This window comes from Balaenoptera acutorostrata, chromosome 11 (assembly GCF_949987535.1).
Source record: "Balaenoptera acutorostrata chromosome 11, mBalAcu1.1, whole genome shotgun sequence".
Taxonomy (NCBI): Eukaryota; Metazoa; Chordata; class Mammalia; order Artiodactyla; family Balaenopteridae; genus Balaenoptera; species Balaenoptera acutorostrata.
In genome coordinates this window covers 71,235,125-71,259,388 of record NC_080074.1, presented here as the reverse complement: position 1 = coordinate 71,259,388, position 24,264 = coordinate 71,235,125, and the positions used below count along the sequence as shown (strand labels likewise).

Genomic DNA, 24,264 nt, shown 5'->3' with positions numbered 1-24,264 from the left:
ATCAAAATAGAGATTCAAATACATTTATAATACAATGATAATCTATGGAGAATTTTCCCCAAAACAGAAATAATTTGTTTTAGATAAATTTCAAAGAAAATTAATTGCTATAGACATCATTTGGTTATGAAATTTAGAATATGACCTGTATGTTTGCTTCATTGTTGTATTCCTAGAGTCCAAAAGAAGGCCTAGGCACTCAGTAAATGTTTTTAAATGGGTGAATTAAGTGCAACATTATAAATATTAAATTTTAACATTGTAAAAGTTAATACACAAATACACAGCTAAACCCTTCATGCTCGTGATAATGAATGACACTAATGCTAGACACATCAGATTTTTTTTTTTTAAAGCTTGATGGTATTCACATTGCTTAATTTGTGTCATGCTTTATTTATTTATTTATTTTATTTATTTATGACTGTGTTGGGTCTTCGTTTCTGTGCGAGGGCTTTCTCTAGTTGTGGCAAGCGGGGGCCACTCTTCATCGCGGTGCGCGGGCCTCTCACTATCTTGGCCTCTCTTGTTGCGGAGCACAGGCTCCAGACGCGCAGGCTCAGTAATTGTGGCTCACGGGCCCAGCTGCTCCGCGGCATGTGGGATCCTCCCAGGCCAGGGCTCGAACCCGTGTCCCCCGCATTGGCAGGCAGATTCTCAACCACTGCGCCACCAGGGAAGCCCAGAATTTTATATTAGTAAATATTTGAATGAGAAGGAGTAATTCTAAGGATATATTCTACTGGTTAACACTTAGTCATCTGATACAGGTTTTGCACTGAATATCTTCATCCCACATTAACTCATAAATAGGCTTCTCACCAAATAAAAGAAATGGAACTATATTCTGTGGTGTAGGTTTCCTGTGACTAGCCACTTATTGAGTGCCCCAGTTGGGGGAATGCAATGTTTTCACAACCTAATAGTCTACACTTCCATTTATTCTTTACCTCCCTGCTCAAGGTTGCTTGGAAGCATTCAGCTGGAAAGGAAAGACAAAAATCCAACTGACTACAGTACTGAGAGACTTAGGTGGTCATTAACAATGAGTTGGGTCTAGAAATATCTGCTGTTTCATTTCTCCAGACTAATTTTCATGAGCTTTGCTTACATCTTTAGTCCTTGTTCAAAAGCTACATAATACAATCTCAAAGAAATGGCAAAACAATTCAACTGAAATCTGGGATGATATTGACAGAGGTAAAAATACACTTCACTCATTTGTTTGAAATTAACTGAGTGGCAGACTTGGTATGAAGCACTACTGCAATACAGAGAGAGGTCTTGCTCCAGGTTTGAGAAGTGAAGCACAGATTGGTGGTTGCCAGAGGTAGGAGTTGGAGGGGGAAATGGGTGAGGGTGTTACAAGATAAATAAATCTGGGGATTAATGTGCAATATGGTAACTATAGTTAAGTATACTGTATTGTATATTTGAAAGTTGCTAAGAGAGTAGATCTTAAAAGTTCTCATCACAAGAAAGAAAAAATTGTAACTATGTGAGGTGATGGATGTTAACTAAAACCATTGTGGTGATAACTTTTCAATATATACAGTCAAATAATTATGTTGTACACCTTTAATGCAATGTTTAATGACAATTATATTTTAATAAAATGGAGGAAACTAAATCTGATATACACATAAATAAATGTGATGCAATGTAGAGAATTATAGGTGCCATAAGAAAGGTACTGGTACATTCCTATGGAACTTTAGAAGTAATAAATGACTGAATAATTGTATTAATTACTTATTTCAATTCCATTACTTTATTTGAGATTAAAATTTAAACCTCCTTAAACCTAATGTTTAACTTGAAAAATTAGTTCAACATAGTAGAAACTAAAAAATATGGTTTTTTGAAGTAGTATGAAGTTTATCTCCTCTTGTACTCTCGACATTTTTTAGAAGAGGCCATCATAAGAAGTAAAATTCTAAAAGCCAAATCACAAGTGGAAGGTAAAGTGATTCAGAAGACCTAAGAATTCAACAAATTCGAATGTTTGCCCTTGAGTAATTAGCTTCATCAAAGGAAAAAGTAGTTATGGATACAAGACAGAGGGAAAGCACAGAAATAGATGCAAGTTTTAATGTTCCACTTCTTTGATTGACTGGTTGGTTCATATGTGCCCATTATATCATTAGGTTTTACAATTTTAAAGTTTGTTCCACATATTTTATTATGAATGGGATCTATAGATCTAATGCAATTCCAATAAGAGAACTGATTCTAAAATTTATATCAAAAGACAAAGAAATTAAAATAATTAAAACAAGTTTGAAAAAAAATAAATTTGAAGGACCCACACTACCTTGTTTTAACACTTATTATAATAAAGCTATCATAACCAAGACAGTGCTGTGTTGGTGAAGAGAGAGACATGTAGATCAATGGAACAGAAGACAGAGTCAGAAATAGACCCACATAAATATGTGCAATATATATATATATATTTTTGGCCTCACCACGCGGCATATGGGATCTTAGTTCCCCGACCAGGAATTGAAGCCATGCCCCTGCATTGGAAGTGTAGATTCTTAACCACTGGACCACCAGAAAAGTCCCCTCCAATTGATTTTTGACAAAGGCGGAAAGGCAATTTACTGGAGAAAGCACTGTCGTTTCAACAAATGGTGTTAGGATAACTGGATGTCTATAGGCAAAACCCTTCCGACTTCATAAAAAATTAGTTCAAAATCAGTCATAGGTCTAGATGTAAAGCATAGAACTATAAAAAAAAATTAAGAACACATAGAAGAAAATCTTTGTAACCTGGAGTAAGTCAAAGGTTCTTAAATATGACACTAAATGTACAACCCACAAAGGAAAAAAATGATAAATTTGACTTCATTAAAATTTAAAACTTCCACTCTGTATAAGACAATTAAGAGAAAAAAAAGATACGGTCCAGACCAGGAGAAAAAGACTTGGAAATGTTATATACAGCAAAAGACTTGTATCCAGACTATATAAAGAACTCTCAAAACTAAACAATAAGGAACAATAAGGAAACAAACAACTTAATTTTAAAAATGAGCAAAAGACTTGGGCATACACTTCACCAAACAGTATATACAGATGGCAAATAAGCACATGAAAGATGCTTAACATTATTATCCATTAGTGAAATGTAAATTAAAACTGCATTGAGCTACCACAGAAGATGGGAAAACAAACAAAAAACTTGACAATACTAAGTGCTGACAAGGAAGCTAATCAACTAGAAATTTAATCTTTGCTGGTGGGAATAAAAAATGGTACAGCCACTGTATCAAACAGTTTAGCAGTTTCCTATAAAGTTAAACATACACATATCATGTGACCCTACAATCTCACTCGTAGGCATTTATCCCAGAGAAATGAAAATGTACGTTCACACAAAAACCTGTACGCAAATGTGCATCTCAGCTCTATTCATAATCTCCAAAAACTATAAACAACTCATTTTCTTCCAACAAATGAACAAACTGTAGGACAACTGTATGACATCCATTTGATGGAATAATGCTCAGCAATAAGGAAGAATAAATTATTGACACATGCAAAAACACAGATGGACCTCAAAGGCATTATGTTGAGTGAAGGAAGTCAATCTCAAAAGGTTACATATTGTGTGATTCCATTTATGCCACATTTCTATGTCATCCCAGAAAATGCAAAACTAAAGCAACAGAAAAAAGATCAGTGTGTCCCAGGTGTTAGGTGGGAGGGAGGAATTGACTCCATGGAGGAAGTGTGAGGGAGCTGTTCTATATTCAGATCATGGTAATAGTAACATGAATCTGTATGTATGTTAAAACTGTATACTAATAAAGGCAATTTTATTGTTTTTTTTAACTTAAGATGTGAATGAATATAACACCTATTTAAAGAAAAAAATTTCCAATTGGCTTGCAAACAAAACCCAAGTACATGCTATATGTAAGAGACACACTTAAAGTGACTCATAAAGGCCAAAATTAAAAGCATGTGCAAGAGTATACCAGGAAAATGGACATAAAAAGAGAACAGGGGTAACAAATCCTGATAAGGTAGAGTAGAATTCAAGTACGAAATCAGGAAAACATGACAAAGAAGTGCTAAAAACCATAATCCACAATGAAGACATAACATGTGAGTATTATGCATCAAATAACACAGCAACTTTTATGAAACAAAACTACAGGAGATGAAAGGGGACATAGGTAGAAACACCCTAATAATAGGAAATTTTAATATAGCACTTTTAATAACAAAATAGATCAAGCAGGCAAAAATAAGGAGAGAGATGATCTAAACAATATAAATAAAAGGGTAGATCTTATGCATATATATCAAACTCTACACTCTGATAATAAAGAATACACTTTCAAAATATTTAAAAACTGGCTCTGAATACTCAAAATGGGTGCTGGCCATGATCCTCTGGCATTGGTTATTTCTCTTGCTCTCATGTAATCAATATTAATTACGAAACAGCTAAAGAGATACACATTGTGATTTTTTTTTTTATGGCTCTGTGAAAAGTACCAAACATTTTACTTCACTTTTGATATATATATATACATATATACATATATATACATATATATATATACATATGTATATATATATATTCTAAAGTCACATCACACTCCTTAACTTCATCTTATATTACAATGTGGCAAAGTTTATTTTCCCTAGAGAGTGCCATATGTATCCATTCTCTTTTTAGCATTCATGTCCCAGGGTGTCCTGTCATATGCAAACACAGAGGATATGGTTTTGAGGAATCCCAAACAACAGAATAAGTTCTTTCTGTGACATCAAACATCTGGAGAGTATTCATGCAAATCTTGTATAACTTAACACAGAATCTGGTTTATATATTTGACAGAATAGCTTCAAGAATACTGGGCAGTTTGTATTTTTGGTAACAGTAACTTCAGGCACTTGAATACAGACTGAAAAAAATGGGCATACCTTTTTTTGACAGCACATACCTATGCCCAATAACATCTAATTTTGGAAATAGAGCTTTGCATTCCAGAAATGCCACCTAAGTGGGGGAGCCATCTCACCTTGACTAGCAGAGAGGAGCATTTTATTACTACACTGGGGCTACCTCTGACTTCCTCAAGGATCTTGTACAGGTTGTTGACACAGAGTGTCTGTTTCTCCAACTGTAAACTGGGGTTACCCAGTTTATAACTATGTAACTTTCTCAAGATATTGTAGGGAAAAATGACGTTACATAAAAATTGGAGTAATGGAGTTAGAAATTAATGAAAATATTTGTTTTATCATTTAAAAACTTGATTGTGCTAAGATCTCTTATTCTGATTTCATGCTCATTGAGAAATATACTGTTTAGAATAATTTGCTGTTAAGGTATTTTCTACAAGGAAAGTTTACTAATGAGATAAAAGGAGTTTTGATTCCACTTGACAGTTATATTACTTATTTGTATATCAGTCTCCTGTGAACTTTGTTGATGTCTCATTGACCAGATTTATTCAATTCAACATGTAATGAAAAGGACCAGATTCCCAGAATTTCATGACCTTTCCGAGGTAATAGTACCTTGTAGCACACTCTTCACATCTCTAGGTGGCATCCTCAATTTACTTCTTTCTAATCATATCAAGTATATGACCAGAAGGCATTTATTAGAAGGAATATGGATTGTTGGACAAAGTTGACCAGTCTTGACATGGGTTGGTCATTGGAGACTGAATAGTCTCCATTTAAAAGGGTCAAAATGGAAAAGTTATTTTAAATATCCATATGTGAAAGAAAAGATTGTTTAAAGTGCTAAAAGTTTTAGATTACATATCCTTGACCTTAGAACAAGTGTTCAAAGAGACACAGTGTAAGACTTCAGAAGGGGGAGTTCATCAGGAAAAGCACAGTCCTGGGAAGAGAAGTAAATAAAAGATGTAGGTCAGAGAGTCACCATTTTGGAGGGAAACCAATCATCTGGTAGGCCAACATGAGTGAAGCAGGGAAGGAGAATAATGGACATGAATAGAGCTAACCAGGCTCAAAGATTGAATGAGAACCTGAGATTCCTCTGCAAAGCTATGTACCTTAAAAAATATAGCCAATAGAGGGAGTACATTTGGAATGGCTTTTGAGGAGACCTGTGGACTCTTTCTTCAGTGAAACAATAGAGAAAAATAGGAATAGAGAGGAACTTTCTCAACTTGGTAAAGAACACTTACCAAAAATCTATAGCTAACATTAGAGTTAATGGTGAAAGACTGAATGCTTTCCCCCTAAGATCAGAAGCAATTAAAGCATGTCCACTATCACCACTCTTCAAAATAATGCTAGAAGTTCTAGACATACGTACTAGTATGATTCCACCTATATAACATCTTTGAAAAGACAAAAATTATGGAAATGAAGCCTAGATTAGTGGTTGCTAGGGGATAAGGTGAGGCTGGTGGTAGGAGGGAAGTAGTTGTCATTATAAAAGTTCTTGTGGGGCTTCCCTGATGGCGCAGTGGTTAAGAATCCACCTGCCAGTGCAGGGGACACGGGTTCGATCCCTGGTCCGGGAAGATCGCACATGCCGTGGAGCAACTAAGCCAATGTGCCACAACTACTGAGCCTGCGCTCTAGAGCCTGCGAGCCACAACTACTGAGCCTGCATGCCACAATTACTGAAGCCTGTGTGCCTAGAGCCTGTGCTCTGCAACAAGAGAAGCCACCACAATGAGAAGCCCGTGCAACGCAATGAAGAGTAGCCCCCACTTGCTGCAACTAGAGAAAGCCTGCACACAGCAACGAAGACCCAACGCAGCCAAAAATTAAATTAAATTAAATTTTAAAAAATAAAGTTCTTGTGGTGATAAAAATGTTCTGTATATTGATGTAGAGATGTCAATATCCTAGTTGCGATATTATACTATAATCATGCAAGATGTTACCATTTGGGGAAACTGGGTACATGGGATCTCTATTATTTCTTAGAACTACATGTCAGTCAACAGTTACCTCAAAATAAAATGTTTAATTTCAAATATAAAAAAAATATAAAATACAAAACCATTTCAAGTCTCTTGAAATTGTCCTGAGGCTATACAAAAAAATGGAGAAACATTTATTCAGGAAAATCTATGAAATCTAGGTAAGAACAGTAAGCATCTGTGACATCTGAACCATGACCTGTCCTCTCTTCCCCCACTTCAGCAAGATGACAGTTCTACTCTTCGTGGGTGCAGCTATGAACACAGGACTATATTTCCCCCAGCTCTCTGCTAGGGCTAAGCTTCCTCCTAGGGTGTGTGGGGGGCGGCGGGGGGCAGGGGACACCAGCACTCCTCATCTCACCCAGCTCTGTGTTGCTGAAGCTGTCTTAGAGGCAAGAATGGCAGAGAGTCTGAAGCTCCCTTCCACCACTCAGTCCCTACTCATAGATCAGAAGATCTGCCCCAGGCATGGCAGGCCAAGAACACAAGGCCTGAATCAGTCTCACTCAAAATCACTGGTAGGGCAGAAGTTCCATGCTGAGCAAGGCAAGCCAAGAAGACCAGGGGATGTTGCCATTACCCAGCATTCTGCTTATAGACTGGGGATGTTACTCTGCAAAGTGGGTTCTACCCACTCAATCCACAGAATTGGTGCAAAGGTTCTTCCTTGGGGGAAAATCAAGCTGTAAGAACAGAAAGTTCCATAGCTTTTCCTAAGGAGACTGAGCTTATTTGGGACCAAACATGGGGAAATTTAAGCCTAAAGGGTGAATTGAAAATAAGATTTTAGTGGTGTGCAGTTAAGAGGAGGATGGGGGGTAACTGGATGAGAGCAACAAGCCAAATGGTAGGTCAAAGCTCAGTTTAACAGAGAAAAGCAGGGAAAGAGACAGCCAAGAAGTGCTCCTCTTGAAGTCTGACCTGACCTCAAAGACTGACCTGTAAGACTACCCTGGCCAAGGGGCCTGAGTTTAATTGGATCAGACCATGTAGTAATTTATGCCTCCAGGATGTTATTGAAAGAAAAGAGTGATCATATACTAATTAGTGGAGGCTAAGAGCTGAGTGTGATATCAGTAGAGGCAGACCATCTAGAAACTTCATCAAAGACAGGCCAACTAGAAACACTGTCATTCCAGGAAGATAGGGGTGACAGTGTACATGTCCAAGGCTGAGCCCTCTGAGGAGTGACATTAAAGGCTGCACACCACAGGGGAAATAGATGTCCCTGAAATAGCCCAGCCAAAGAGCTAAACAAATAAATAAGCAAGCAAACAGCAAGTCCTAGAGGGAAGGGGAAACTTAGTATCCACAGTTGCTAAAATATCTTATCTAAAATGCCCCGCTTTCAACAAAAAATTGTGAAACAAACATGCAAAGAAACTGGAAAGGATGACTCATATACAGGGGAAAAGGCAACAGAAACTGCCTTTGAGAGGTTTCAGATGTCAGGCTAAGCAGATAAAGACTTCAAAGTACCTATTATAAATATGCCCAAAGAACTACAGAAAACTGTGTTTAAAAAAGTAAAGGAAGGTATGATAATAATGTCTCATCAAATAGAGACTGTCAATAAAGAAATAAAAATTATATTCATAAAAAGAGCCAAAGGACAATTTCAGGAGTTGAAAAGTACAATAACCAAAATAATAAATTCACTAGAGCAGATCGACCAGTAGATTTGAGCTGGCAGAAGAATCAGCAAACTTGAAAAGATATCAATAGTGATGAAACAATCTGAAAAATAGAAAAAAGAATGAAGAAAAAATGAACAAAGCCTCAGAGAAATAAAGGCACGCCATTAAGTGCACCAACATATGCATGATGGAAGTACCAAATAGAGCAGAGAATATATTTGAAGAAATAATGGCTGAAAACTGTCTAGATTTCATGAAATGCATTAATCTACACAATTAAGGAGCTCAATAGACTCCAAGTTGAGTAGACACAAAGAGATCTACATCCAGATATGTCACAATAAAGACATTGAAAGTCAAAAAAATAAAAATAAATCTGAAAGCATCAAGAGAAAAATGACCACATATGTGGGAATCCCAGTAAGATAAATAGCTGAGTTCTAGAAGCCAGAGGACAGTGGGATGGAATATTTAAAGTACTGAAAAATAAAAACTGTAAAACAATAATTTTCTAGGAAATCAATCTTTCAAGAATGAATGCAAAATAAAGACATTCTCAGATAAACAAAACTGAGAGGATTTGTTATTAGCAGACATACTAGTTATTACTAGACATACTAAAGGAAGTTTTTCAGGCTGAAGTCAAGTGACATCAGACAATACAAAACAACCAAAGCATACTAGTAGAGGTGATTGTAGTAATTATAAAAAACACTATAATTGCATATTTCTTTTTCTTTATTCTCTTGTTTAAAAAGCAATTGTTGGGCTTCCCTGGTGGCACAGTGGTTGAGAATCTGCCTGCCAATGCAGGGGACACAGGTTCGAGCCCTGGTCTGGGAAGATCCCACATGCCGCGGAGTGGCTGGGCCCGTGAGCCACAATTACTGAGCCTGCGCGTCTGGAGCCTGTGCTCCACAACAAGAGGCCGCGATAATGAGAGGCCCGCGCACCGCGATGAAGAGTGGCCCCCACTTGCCACAACTAGAGAAAGCCCTGGCACAGAAATGAAGATGCAACACAGCCATAAATAAATAAATAAATAAATAAAAATTAAAAAGCAATTGTATAAACCAATATGTATGTAATTATACTACTGACCAGTATAATATAGAAATGAAGTATATTTGATAATAATGCCACAAATAAAGCAGATGGAAGCAAAGATGTTTTGCAGTAATTAAATGATAGCAGCTGATAACTCAGAACCACAGGAACAAATGAAGAGAACGAGAAATGCTAAATAAAAAGGCTCATGTAAAAAACTCAATGAAATATAAGTTCTCTCATTTCTTATCTGTAAAAGATATAAAATTATATAAAGTAACACTATAAAAATGTATTGTGGTTTGTTACACAGGTAGGTGTATGGATAACAAATATAACAAGAAAAAAAAGGAAGAGGAAAAAGAGTATATATAGCAGTAATGTTTCTATATGTCACTGCAATTAGGTAGTATAATTCTGGAGATTCTGGAGTAGAGTTAAGATGTACATTGTAAGCCCTAGAGCAACCATTAAGAAAGCAATTAAAAATATAGTGAGAAAATGATTAAGGAAATTAAAATGTTACACAAGAAAATGTTCACTGAATAAAAAAGTAGTAAAGAAGAGACAAAAACAATATAAGACATATAAAAACAAAAAGTAAAATGGCAAAGATAAATCCAGACATATCAGTTATAACATTAAGCAATCCAATCAAAAGGCAGAGATTCAACAAAGTGCTCCCTGTAGGAGACACTTTTAAGATCCAAAAATATATATAGGTTAAAAGCAAATGGGATGAAAACATATATACCATGTACTATAAGCAGCCTGAGTAGCCATTCTAATATCAGATAAATTAGACTTTAAAACAAAACAAAACAAAATGGTACTACAGATAAAGAAGAATATTTTATAATGATATAAGGGTCACTATATCAGGATATTATGACAATTACAAGCATACAGTCATGTACAACAAAATCACAAGGTAAATAAATCTAATACAAAGTAAATGAAACAAAAGGATTGAAGTGAGAAGCAGACAATTCAACAATAATAGCTGCAAAGTTTCAGTAGATAGAATAACTAGACAGAAGATCAACAAGGAAATGGAAGAGTTGATCAATACTTTCAACCAACAAGGCCTGACAGACATCTACAGAACACTTCACCCAACAACAACAGAACACACATTCTTTCCAAGCACATATTGAACATTTTCCAGGATAGCCATATGCTATGTATAAAACAAGCCTCAATAAATTTTAAAAGATTGAATAATACAAAATGTGTTTTCCAACCACAATGGAATGAAAGTAGAAATCAATAACAGAAGGAAATGTGGGAAATTCACAAATACATGGGACTTAAACACCACACTCCTAAATAACCAGTGAGTCAAATGAGACACCACAAGTGATAATAGAAAATACTTTAAGATGAATGAAAATGAATGCACAACATACCAAAACTTCAGGGATGCTGCAAAAGAAGTGCTTAAAGGAAAATTTAGAGCTGCAAATGCCTATATTAAAAGAGAAAAAAGATCTCATACCAATGACCTAACCTTCCACCTTAAGCACTGAAATAAAGGAGAGCAAATTAAATCTAAAGCAAGCAGAAGGAAAGAAATGATAATGAATAGAGTGGAAATTGATGAAACAAAGAAGAGAAAAATAACAGAAAATCAACAAAAATCAAAAGTTGGATTTTTGAAAAGAACAAAATTGACAAACCAAGAAAAGAGAGAGGAGACTCAAAGCTCTGAAATCAGGAATCAAAGAGGGGACATGATTGTGAATCCACAGGAATATAAAGGATTATATGGAATATTACAAACAATTACATGCCAACCAATTAGATAACTTTGGTGAAATGGACAAATTCCTAAAAGCAAAAACAAAAAACATAAGCTTACCAAAACAGACTCAAGAAGAACTAGAAAATCTGAAAATATCTACAGTAAGTAAAGAGACTGAATTAGTAAATAAAACAACTTTCACAAAGAAAAGCCCAAGCTCAGATGGCTTTGCTGGTGAATCCTACCAAACATTAATTTTTTCACAAACTCTTCCAAAAAAGTAGAAGAGGAGGGAACACTTCCTAATTTATTCTACAGAGCCAGTACTTCCCTGATACCAAAGCCAGACAAGAACATCACAAAAAAAAGAAAATGATAGGCCAATATCTCTTCTGAATACAGATGAAAATCTAGCAACATATAAAAAGGATTAGACCTCATGACCATGACCAAGTGGGATTTCCCCAGGAATGCAAGATTGTTTCAACATACAAAAATCAATTAGTGGGGCTTCCCTGGTGATGCAGTGGTTGAGAGTCTGCCTGCTAATTCAGGGGACACGGGTTCGCGCCCTGGTCTGGGAAGATCCCACATGCCGCGGAGCAACTAAGCCTGTGAGCCACAACTACTGAGCCTGCGGGTCTGGAGCCTGTGCTCTGCAACAAGAGAGACCACGATAGTGAGAGGCCCATGCACCGTGATGAAGAGTGGCCCCCGCTTGCTGCAACTAGAGAAAGCCCTAGCACAGAATCGAAGACCCAACATAGCAATCAATCAATTAATCAATCAATAAATAAATCTTTAAAAAAAATCAATCAGTGTGATACACCATATCACTACGGAAATGGACAAGAACCACAGGATCATCTCAACAGATGCAGAAGGAGCATTTGACAAAATCCAACAGTCATGATAAAACCACTTCAATTAGGAATAGAAGGGCACTTCCTCAATCTGATCAAAGGCATCTACAAAACACTCATAGCTAACACACTCAATGATGAAGGACTGAATGCTTTCCCTCTGAAATCAAGAATAGGACAAGGATGTCCACTCTTGTCACTTCTACTCAACACTATCCTGAAAGTTTTAGCCAGTGCAATGAGGCAAGGTAAAGAAATAAAAGGCATCCAGATTGCAAAGGAAGAAGTAAAATTATTTGTATGTGACATTACTATGTATATAGAATATCCCAGGGAATCCAATAAAAAACTATTACAACTAATAAATGATTTCAGCAAGGTTGCAGAGTACAAGATCAATTTATAAAAATATTGGCAAAAATTAGTGATTTATTGAGGCCTCGGATTTTTTTGGGGGAGGGGTGGTTTGTTTATTGGGCAACTCTCCTTGTCAAAAGTCTTCTTTATCTTGAGCTGGAATCTTCTGCCCCATTAATGTCTCCTTGAGTAACACATACTGATGTCACTCCTCTTTCATGGAGCTCCTTACATATTTAATAGTAGTTATCATAACCTCCCACTATTTTCCTGGCTACCTTCTTCATTTTCCTAACATAACGTAATTTAAACCTTCCTTTTTTTCCTGATTGTCACCTTCTACTCCTAGATAGATTACAAATTTATCTTTCCCAGACAGATATTTTTAAATAAGTATAATATTCCAGTGTCAAGTACAAATAAACCTTTTGGTCTCAATATTGTGTTTTGGTACCTTATGATTATACTGGGCAGTTTAGAAATTACTACTTGGGGATTTGGGAACCAAGATGGTGGAGTAGAAGGACGTGCTCTCACTCCCTCTTGCGAGAACACCAGAATCACAACTAGCTGCTGGACAATCATCGACAGGAGGACACCGAAACTCACCAAATAAGATACCCCACATCCAAGTACAAAGGTGAAGCCACGGTGAGATGGTAAGAGGGGGGCAATCACAGTAAAATCAAGTCCCATTAACTGCTGGGTGGGTGACTCACAGACTGGAGAACACTTATACCACAGAAGTTCACCCACTGAAGTGAAAGTTCTGAGCCCCACGTCAGGCTTCCCAACCTGGGGGTCTGGCAACAGGAGGAGGAATTCCTAGAGAATAAGACTTTGAAGGCTACTGGGATTTGATTGCAGGACTTCAACAGGACTGGGGGGAACAGAGACTCTTGGAGGGCACACACAAAGTGGTGTGTGCATCAGGACCCAGGGGAAGGAGCAGTGACCCCATAGAGACTGAACCAGACCTACCTGCTAGTGTTGGAGGGTCTCCTGCTGAGGCAGGGGGTGGCTGTGTCTCATCGGGAGGACAAGGACACTGGCAGCAGAAAGTCTGGGAAGTACTCCTTGGCGTGAGCCCTCCCAGAGTCCGCCATTAGCCCCACCAAAGAGCCCAGGTAGGCTCCAGTGTTGGGTTGCCTCAGGCCAAACAACCAAGAAGGAGGGAATCCAGCCCCACCCATCATCAGTGAAGCGGATTAAAGTTTTACTGAGTTCCACCCACCAGAGCAACAGTCAGCTCTATCCACCACCAGTCCCTCCCATCAGGAAACTTGCATAAGCCTCTTAGATAGCCTCATCCACCAGAGGGCAAACAGCAGGAGCAAGAAGAACTACAATCCTGCAGCCTGTGGAACAAAAACCACATTCACAAAAAGATAGACAAGATGAAAAGGCAGAGGGCTATGTACCAGATGAAGGAACAAGATAAAAGCCCAGAAAAACAACTAAATGAAGTGGAGATAGGCAACCTTCCAGAAAAAGAATTCAGAATAATGATAGTGAAGATGATCCAGGACCTTGGAAAAAGAATGGAGGCAAAGATGGAGAAGATGCAAGAAATGTTTAACAAAGACCTAGAAGAATTAAAGAACAAACAAACAGAGATGAACAATACAATAACTGAAAACTACACTGGAAAGAATCAATAGCAGAATAACTGAGGCACAAGAACAGATAAGTGAGCTGGAAGACAGAATGGTGGAATTCACTGCTGCAGAACAGACTAAAGAAAAAAGAATGAAAAGAAATGAAGAGAGCCTAAGAGACCTCTGGGACAACATTAAACGCAAAAACATTCACATTATAGGGGTCCCAGAAGGAGAAGAGAGAGAGAAAGGACCAGAGAAAATATTAGAAGAGATGATAGTCGAAAACTTCCCTAACATGGGAAAGGAAACAGCCACGCAAGTCCAGGAAGTGCAGAGAGTCCCATACAGGATAAACCCAAGGAGAAACATGCTGAGACACATAGTAATCAAATTGGCAAAAACTAAAGACAAATAAAAATTATTAAAAGTAGCAAGGGAAAAACAACAAATAACATACAAGGGAACTCCCATAAGGTTAACAGCTGATTTCTCAGCAGAAACTCTACAAGCCAGAAGGGAGTGGCATGATATACTTAAAGTGATGAAAGGGAAGAACCTACAACCAAGATTACTCTACCCGGCAAGGATCTCACTCAGGTTCTATGGAGAAATCAAAAGCTTTACAGACAAGCAAAACCTAAGAGAATTCGCACCACCAAACCAGCTCTACAACAAATGCTAAAGGAACTTCTCTAAGTGGGAAACACAGAGAAGAAGAGGACCTACAAAAACAAACTGAAAACAATTAAGAAAATGGTCGTAGGAACATACATATAGATAATTACCTTAAACATGAATGGATTAAATGCTCCAACCAAAAGACACAGGCTTGCTGAAGGGATACAAAAACAAGACCCATCTATATGCTGTCTACAAGAGACCCACTTCAGACCTAGGGACACATTCAGACTGAAAGTGAAGGGATAGAAAAACATATTCCATGCAAATGGAAATCAAAAGAAAGGTGGAGCAGCAATACTCATATCAGATAAAATAGACTTTAAAATACAGAAAATTACAAGAGACAAGGAAGGACACTACATAATGATCAGGGGATCAATCCAAGAAGATATAACAATTATAAATATATATGCACCCAACATAGGAGTACCTCAATACATAAGGCAACTGCTAACAGCTGTAAAACAGGAAATCGACAGTAACACAATAATAGTGGGGGACTTTAACACCTCACTCACACCAATGGACAGATCATCCAAAATGAAAATAAATAAGGAAACAGAAGCTTTAAATGACACAATAGATCAGATAGATTTAATTGATATTTATAGGACATTCCATCCAAAAACAGCAGATTATACTTTCTTTTCAAGTGCGCATGGAACATTCTCCAGGATAGATCACATCTTGGGTCACAAATGAAGCCTCAGTAATTTTAAGAAAATTGAAATCATATCAAGCGTCTTTTCTGACCACAACACTATGAGATTAGAAATCAATTACAGGGGAAAAAACGTAAAAAACAGAAACACCTGGAGGCTAAACAATACGTTACTAAATAACCAAGAGATCACTGAAGAAATCAAAGAGGAAATCAAAAAATACCTAGAGATAAATGACAATGAAAACACGACGATCCAAAATCTATGGGATGCAGCAAAAGCAGTTCTAAGAGGGAAGTTTATAGCTATACAAGCCTACCTCAAGAAACAAGAAAAATCTCAAATAAACAATCTAACCTTACACCTAAAGGAACTAGAGAAAGAAGGACAAACAAAACCCAAAGTTATTAGAAGGAAAGAAATCATAAAGATCAGAGCAGAAATAAATGAAATAGCAACAAACAATAGCAAAGATCAATAAAACTCAAAGTTCGTTCTTTGAGAAGATAAACAAAATTGATAAACCATTAGCCAGACTCATCAAGAAAAAGACGGAGAGGACTCAAATCAATAAAATCAGAAATGAAAAAGGCGAAGTTACAAAAGACACCGCAGAAATACAAAGCATCCTAAAAGACTACTACAAGCAACTCTATGCCAATAAAATGGACAACCTGGAAGAAATGGACAAATTCTTAGAAAGGTGTAACCTTCCAAGACTGAACCAGCAAGAAATAGAAAATATAAACAGACCAATCACAAGTAATGAAATTGAAACTGTGATTAAAAATCTTCCAACAAACAAAAGTCCAGGACCAGATGGCTTCACAGGTGAATTCTATCAAACATTTAGAGAAGAGCTAACACCCATCCTTCTCAAACTCTTCAAAAAATTTCAGAGGAAAGAATACTCCCAAACTCATTCTATGAGGCCACCATCACCCTGATACCAAAACCAGACAAAGATACTACAAAAAAAGGAAAATTACAGACCAATAACACTGATGAATATAGATGCAAAAATCCTCAACAAAATACTAGCAAACAGAATCCAGCAACACATTAAAAGGATCATACACCATGACCAAGTGGGATTTATCCCAGGGATGCAAGGATTCTTCAGCATACTCAAATCAATCAATGTGATACACCATATTAACAAATTGAAGAATAAAAACCATATGATCATCTCAATAGATGCAGAAAAAGCTTCTGACAAAATTCAACACCCATTTCTGATAAAAACTCTCCAGAAAGTGGGCATAGAGGGAACCTACCTCAACATAATAAAGGCCATATATGACAAACCCATGGCAAACATCATTCTCAATGGTGAAAAACTGAGAGCATTTCCTCTAAGATCAGGAACAAGACAAGGATGTCCACTCTCACCACTATTATTCAACATAGTTTTGAAAGCCTAGCCACAGCAATCAGAGAAGAAAAAGAAATAAAAGGAATACAAATTGGAAAAGAAGAAGTAAAACTGTCACTGTTTCCAAATGACATGATACTATACATAGAGAATCCTAAAGATGCCACCAGAAAAGTACTAGAGCTAATCAATGAATTTCGTAAAGTTGCAGGATACAAAATTAATGCACAGAAATCTCTTGCATTCCTATACACTAATGATGAAAAATCTGAAAGAGAAATTAAGGAAACACTCCCATTTACCATCGCAACAAAAAGAATAAAATACCTAGGAATAAACCTACCTAGGGAGACAAAAGACCTGTATGAAGAAAACTATAAGACACTGATGAAAGAAATTAAAGATGATACCAACAGATGGAGAGATATACCATGTTCTTGGATTGGAAGAATCAATATTGTGAAAATGACTATACTACCCAAAGCAATCTACAGATTCAATGCAATCCCTATCAAATTACCAATGGCATTTTTTACGGAACTAGAACAAATCATCTTAAAATTTGTATGGAGACACAAAAGACCCTGAATTGCCAAAGCAGTCTTGAGGGATAAAAACGGTGCTGGAGGAATCAGACTCCCTTACTTCAAACTATACTACAAAGCTACAGTAATCAAGACAATATGGTACTGGTACAAAAACAGAAACATAGATCAATGGAACAAGATAGAAAGCCCAGAGGTAAACCCATGCACCTATGGTCAACTAATCTATGACAAAGGAGGCAAGGATATACAAAAGAGAAAAGACAGTCTCTTCAATAAGTGGTGCTGGGAAAACTGGACAGCTGCATGTAAAAGAATGAAGTTAGAACACTCCCTAACACCATACACAAAAATAAACTCAAAATGGATTCGAGGCCTAAATGTAAGACTGTGACACTATAAAACTCTTAGAGGAAAACATAGGAAGAACACTCTTTGATATAAAGCACAGCAAGATCTTCTTGGATTCACCTCCTAGAGTAATGGAAATAAAAACAAAAATAAACAAATGGGACCTAATGAAACTTAAAAGCTTTTGCACAGCAAAGGAAACCATAAACAAGACGAAAAGACAACCCTCAGAATGGGAGAAAATATTTGCAAATGAATCAACAGACAAAGGATTAATCTCCAAAATATATAAACAGCTCATGCAGCTCAATATTGAAAAAACAAACAACCCAATCCAAAAATGGGCAGAAGCCCTAAATAGACATTTCTCCAAAGAAGACATACAGATGGCCAAGAAGCACATGAAAAGCTGCTCAACATCACTAATTATTAGAGAAATGCAAATCAAAATTACAATGAGGTATCACCTCACACTGGCTAGAATGGGTATCATCAGAAAATCTACAAACAACAAATGCTGGAGAGGGTGTGGAGAAAAGGGAACCCTCTTGCACTGTTGGTGGGAATGTAAATTGATACATCCACTATGGAGAACAGTATGGAGGTTCCTTAAAAAACTAAAAATAGAATTACCGTATGATCCAGCAATCCCACTACTGGGCATATACCCAAAGAAAACCATAATTCAAAAATACTCATGCACCCTGATGTTCATTGCAGCACTATTTACAATAGCCAGGCCATGGAAGCAACCTAAATGCCCATCGAGAGTCGAATGGATAAAGAAGGTGTGGTACATATATACAATGGAATATTACTCAGCCATAAAAAGGAACGAAATTGGGTCATTTGTTGAGACGTGGATCGATCTAGAGACTGTCATACAGAGTGAAATAAGTCAGAAAGAGAAAAATATTGTACATTAACCCATATATGTGGAACCTGGAAAATTGGTACAGATGAATTGGTTTGCAGGGCAGAAATCGAGACACAGATGTAGAGAACAAACGTATGGACACCAAGGGGGGAAAGCAGCAGGGGGGTGGGGGTGGTTGTGTGATGAATTGGACGATTGGGATTGACATGTATACACTGATGTGTATAAAATTGATGATAATAAGAACCAGCTGTCTAAAAAAATATATACATATTATTCAAGCCATCCAGTGATGGAATGACCCAGTTGATTGTATGACTGATTTGACCATAAACAGAGTGATGTGAGTAACAAAACAAAGAAACAAACAAACAAACAAACAATTGATTTTCTTGGTTTGTTTATGGCTTATGAATAAAGAACTAAAGTGCTACCTAAGTAGCTAGATAGGTAGATGGAGAAATAGATGGTAGGGAGATAGATCATTTCCCCCTAAAACATTAGGGAGATAGATCATTTCCCCCTAAAACATTAATGAGTGTACTATTTCAGATCTCTATCTTCAAAATTCCAGTAAATCTCTTATGGCCACCCCCCACACACACACCCAACCCAACATATTCTTTTTTTAAATTTACATGTCTTATCTTCTCTCCTAGACTAAAAGCTCATTGAGAGTTCAAACACTGAATAAATATTTACTGTTTATTCAGTAAATACATCAGGCATTGAAGATATACCTAGGAACCAGTTTCACCGGATGCTTACAGAGTAGTGGAGGGAAATGACAAGTAAGCAGAGAATTATAATAAGCTTATTATAGATATGATAGATATTCGGTGGATAAATAGATGAGAAAGAATGAATGGACACATTTCCCCAATTTGGTAGTTTTAATTTCTAAATCAAGTCCAACCATGGGCTGAACAATCCTGAGGCATCTCCAATGCTGTGGCAACTGGCAGAGAAGAAAGCAAAATATCAGGCAGGAACTAAAACCCCTTAATAGGATTTGCCCTGAAAACCTGGCATTTCATAAAGCAACAAAGTAAAGGCATTCTACCCCTCTGCTCAAGTGGAGCACAGACAATATCTTTCCAATGCATCATATGAACCATAATGTCTTTGTTGTTCTTTAGCCTTAATTTAATTGTAAAGAAATGTGGTATCACATTTTGTTCCATGAAGAGGAAAATAATCCATGTATTATGCCAGCCAATAAAAACAACTCAATATGAAAAAAAAAAAAAAAGAAATTACTACTTGGTCTACACGAGTTATATTGAACTCATGGTGGTTGAATAAAACACCTAGGTCTTTTTATATGACACTGCCAGGTTCTACTTGAATTTCTGGACCTAAGATTTATATATTTATTCCAGTTAACTTTTTTCGTATTCATTTCAGCCTGTAGTTCTAGTGTCTTTTGAACTCCTTTAAGTGTCCTTCTCTAATACAGAAAATGCCCTCTCTTTTTTGCATAAGCATACTTTCTATGTCATAGGATGAAAACTGTGAATGAGAAATTCTTAGAAGAGAGGGCTATGGCAAACCCTTTAGCTAGTTCTCTTCAAAATGAAATCGTTATTATAATTACTATCTCCTGGGCAGGATTTTTCATTAATCTATAAATCTACCTAATAATGGTATATTCACCTAGCTTATGTCTCTGTATCTTATCATAAAAAATGTTATTCACACAGACTTTATAAAATCCTATGTTAAAAAAATGAGAAAGCAAATTTCTTCTAGGAAGCACACTTTGTACTGGAAAGCTCAAAGATGACATAAAAGGGTGTGCAAAGAGAACTCTGAGAAAGAAAGGATAAAAACAAGAATAAAGACATGGAAATTTATTATTTCACAAGTAATGGAAAGTTATTCTGAGAATGTTACAGGCCCAGACAGCTAATATAACTGATGCTAGCAGCAGTGTATTGAAAGTCACATGTTTGTGATCCATTCCTTTACCTTGTAACTTATGTCCATTCATTTCTATGGACTAAGTTGAAAGATTGAAAGTGATAAAGCACCATGGAAGGAGAAACAGGATCTAAACAATTTAAAATTTTTATTATTACACCCTTCAAACAAACCCAGTACTGGCAAAGATGCTTTTCCTGCAAAGTTTGTCTATAACCTTTGAAATAAATTTCATGTCAGAAGTTTGCATTTTCTATTTACTTATGTTTCTTGCAGTATTTTGGTCAAGAAAGTGAATGAAGAGAAACAGTATTAACTTTACTCAGTGAGAAAAAATAATCAACTATGAAATACCTGTGGGCATCTGGCAGCACTATAGCAATCTCCAGCTGTGGCAAATGGAACTGCGTTTCCAAATATCGTCTGGGCAAAAAGAAGGTCTGTAGCTAGAAAATGATAAATGAAACTCTTTAGCACTGAGACATTGTATGTTTTCACATCTTCATTGCAAAACACGCAGTCTTCATATTACATTCTTAAATACATTCATATAACTAATCCAAAAGTTTAAGCAAAAATGTTACACAATTGTAGTACATAATATAGATCAGGGTCTCAAATTTTTATTTAATATAAAAATGTTCACCTCATAAATTGCCCTAAAATATGACAGGGACATCTGTAACTAATCCAGATGTTTTAAAAACTAAATAAATGCTCTATCATATTTTACATCATAGTGAATATCTAAAATAGATACAGTGGCATCAAGGAGCAAAATTACAGAGGAAAAAACATTATTTAAAGATAAATTATGATAAAGCAACATATACATGCTTATAGAGAGTATGCATATCAATTCATTCAGAGAATTCAAAAACACGAAGGTAAAAAGTGTGCCATTTTCTTTGATTTCTTATATTACTATTTCATTCTTTCTAATCTTACTTTTTTTTAACGTTGTTAGCAAAATTTCTTGACTGGCAACAATGCTGGGGATTCCATATGAAGTATAAGAAAGAAAGAGTCATTGGCTCAAAAATAGGTTGGGAGGAACCCTAAAGGTTAGCTGGTCCAATCACTTATTCATGCTTGAATCACTTAAATAACATCCCAACTAATGCTCATGCAGTCGGTGGCTCTCACCTCTGCTAATGTTGTTTCAAATATCTTTCAGGAGGACTGCAAGATCACTGCATGCCCCCATGATGACGCCAGTCCCCTAGAGGGAATCCCCAAAGGTAGCATTTCTGGAAATATTTATCATATCTCCAAGGGCAGTTTCCAAAGCCAGCAGGCCTTCCGTGGTGTGCCAAAGTCAGCTTGTACCAAATCATGAGAACCAACTGTGTGTGTCTCTTCCCAACTCCATGCATAAAGAGCTCATGTTGGTAGCTTAAAATTGGCCATGGTGGGAATATATACCCCATGGAAACTGGCAAAACCTACAAATCAAGCTTTTTTTCCCTGATTGTTAAGAGCTGGTTGTTAAACACTTATCCACACACCATTGCTTATGCATGGTACTTAGGGTTAGGCTGGGCAAACTGACACAATTTTCAAATTAGCCTTTGCTACTATCTCCTCCATCATTCCCTGAATAAGCCACAGAGAGCTCTCGCTTAACATGTCCAAAGCTAAATGCATTATCTTTTTCTCCAAACATATTCCCCCTGCTATATTTCTCATCTCATTGAACTATATCAGCATCTACCCAGTTATTTTGGAACTCTTTCTAAATATTCCATGCCACAAATCCCCATATTCCATCTGTTGGAAAATCATAGAGTGTATCTCTTTAATATTTCTCTCAGGCTCTCTATTCTGAACCAAGTCCCTAATTTAGTTCCTTATCATCTTCTATCTGAACTGTTATATTAGCTTCCTAAATATCTTCATGGATACAATTTGTTCTCTCTCCAACTGAGTCTGTTCCCTCCCCTGCTTATACTTTTACCCCAAAGGTCCCCATAATTTAAAAGATAAATTCAGTTGTATAGTTTAGTACACGTTGTTCTTCATGATCTGTTTTCTGGGAACTTCTCTAATAAGCTGCTATCCCCCAACCTCCATTCAACTTATGCTTAGACAAAACTGGACTACTCCTTATTCTCTAGTGGAACCAAAATGCTTCACCATTTCATGCTGTGCTCACGATGTCTCCTCCTGAAACTCCTTCTCCTCACTTTGGTTAATTCAAATTTGTCTTCAAGATTTCCTTAAGATAGCTTCTTGAGGAAAGTCGACTTTTATTCAGCAAATATTTCTTTAGAATCTATTGCGTATTGGGCATTATTATAAGTATCGTAAGAGCACAGTAGTGGATGACATAGGGGCCAATGGAACCTGAGTGCTACCAGAGAGAAACAAGTAATAGAGTAGATACTATCATATGTTCTAGGTGATCATTGCTATAGAAAAAAATAAAAAATAAAGCAGGAAAAGAATGAGAAGAAAGGGAGTTTAGGAGTGGAGAGGGTCCAGGATGAACTTATTGGGAAGGTGTATTTAAGCAGAGACCAGAAAGAAACTGAGGGGTAAACCCGACAGACAATCATTCTAGGCAGATAGAACAGAAAGTGCAAAGGCCTTAAGGAGGTGTGGAGGGCATGCTTGATGTATTCAAGAAACAGCAAAAGGACAAATGTGTCTGAACCAGATCATGCAAGGGAGGAGTGTGGAGGGAAGGAGTAGAAAGGTAATGGAGGTGGGAAGGTCTTATTGAGTTTTATTGACCACCGGCAGGATTTTTAATTCTGTTATGAGTTAGATGGGAGATGTTTGGAGAGTTTTGAGCAGAGGTTGGGGTCATTAAAAAGATGAAATGAGATAATGTATAAGACAAGACATGGCTTATGTTTTATGGGACCACTCTGGATTCTCTATTGAGAAGAGGATCTGCGTCAGGAGTTGGGAGAAAGGTGAAAAGGAACCCGAGTGTTACCAGAGTAAACAGGAATACCAGTCAGTATGCATAAGACTCCAGGTGAAAAAAATATGGCCTTGGCCCACGGTGATAGCAAATGAGATAATGTCAAAGTGGGATTTGGCATGTGTCTTAGCTCAAGCTGCTGTAACAAACTATCACAGACTGGGGGCTTAAACAAAAGAAGTGCAGGTGCAAACATGGTCAAGTTCTGGTGAGAGCCCCCCTTCCTGGCTTGGAGATCGTCTTCTTGCTGTGTCCTCACATGGCAGAGAAAGAGAGTCCTGGTGTCTTTTCCTCTTTTTTTATAAGGGCATTCATCTTACAATTATGGCCCCACCCTCATGAACTAATCTAGACCTAATTATCTCCCCAGGACCAAACACTGTCACATTGGGGATTAGGGCTTCATCATATGAATTATGCAGGACACAATACAGTGCATAGCAGCATGTATGTTAAAGATTCACCTGACAGAATTGGATGATGGATGGCATGTAGGTGTGAGGTAAAGGGAGGAGTTAAAGACATTGCTATGTTTTAGCAAGAGTAACTAGAAGTTGATAGTTGCCATTTACTGAAATGGTAAAAATTCGGGTAGAAGGACTGGTTCCTTTGTAGAGATGTGAATGGACCTAGAGTCTGTCATACAGAGTGAAGTAAGTCAGAAAGAGAAAAACAAATATCGTATATTAACACATATATGTAGAATCTAGAAAAAGGGTACAGATGAACCT

At 36.9% G+C, this 24,264-nt stretch overlaps 1 protein-coding gene across 3 annotated transcripts in view; it reads right to left on the bottom strand.

Moving 5' to 3' along the window:
- The window catches only part of ADAMTS20 (ADAM metallopeptidase with thrombospondin type 1 motif 20), a 195,624-nt gene that overhangs the window by 5,362 nt on the left and 165,998 nt on the right, over window positions 1–24,264 (bottom strand). For all 3 annotated transcript variants that reach the window (XM_007168333.2, XM_057557413.1, XM_057557412.1), the window contains one exon: window positions 20,956–21,047. In XM_007168333.2, the coding sequence (XP_007168395.2) occupies window positions 20,956–21,047 (92 nt within the window). The remainder of the gene's footprint in view (window positions 1–20,955; window positions 21,048–24,264) is intronic.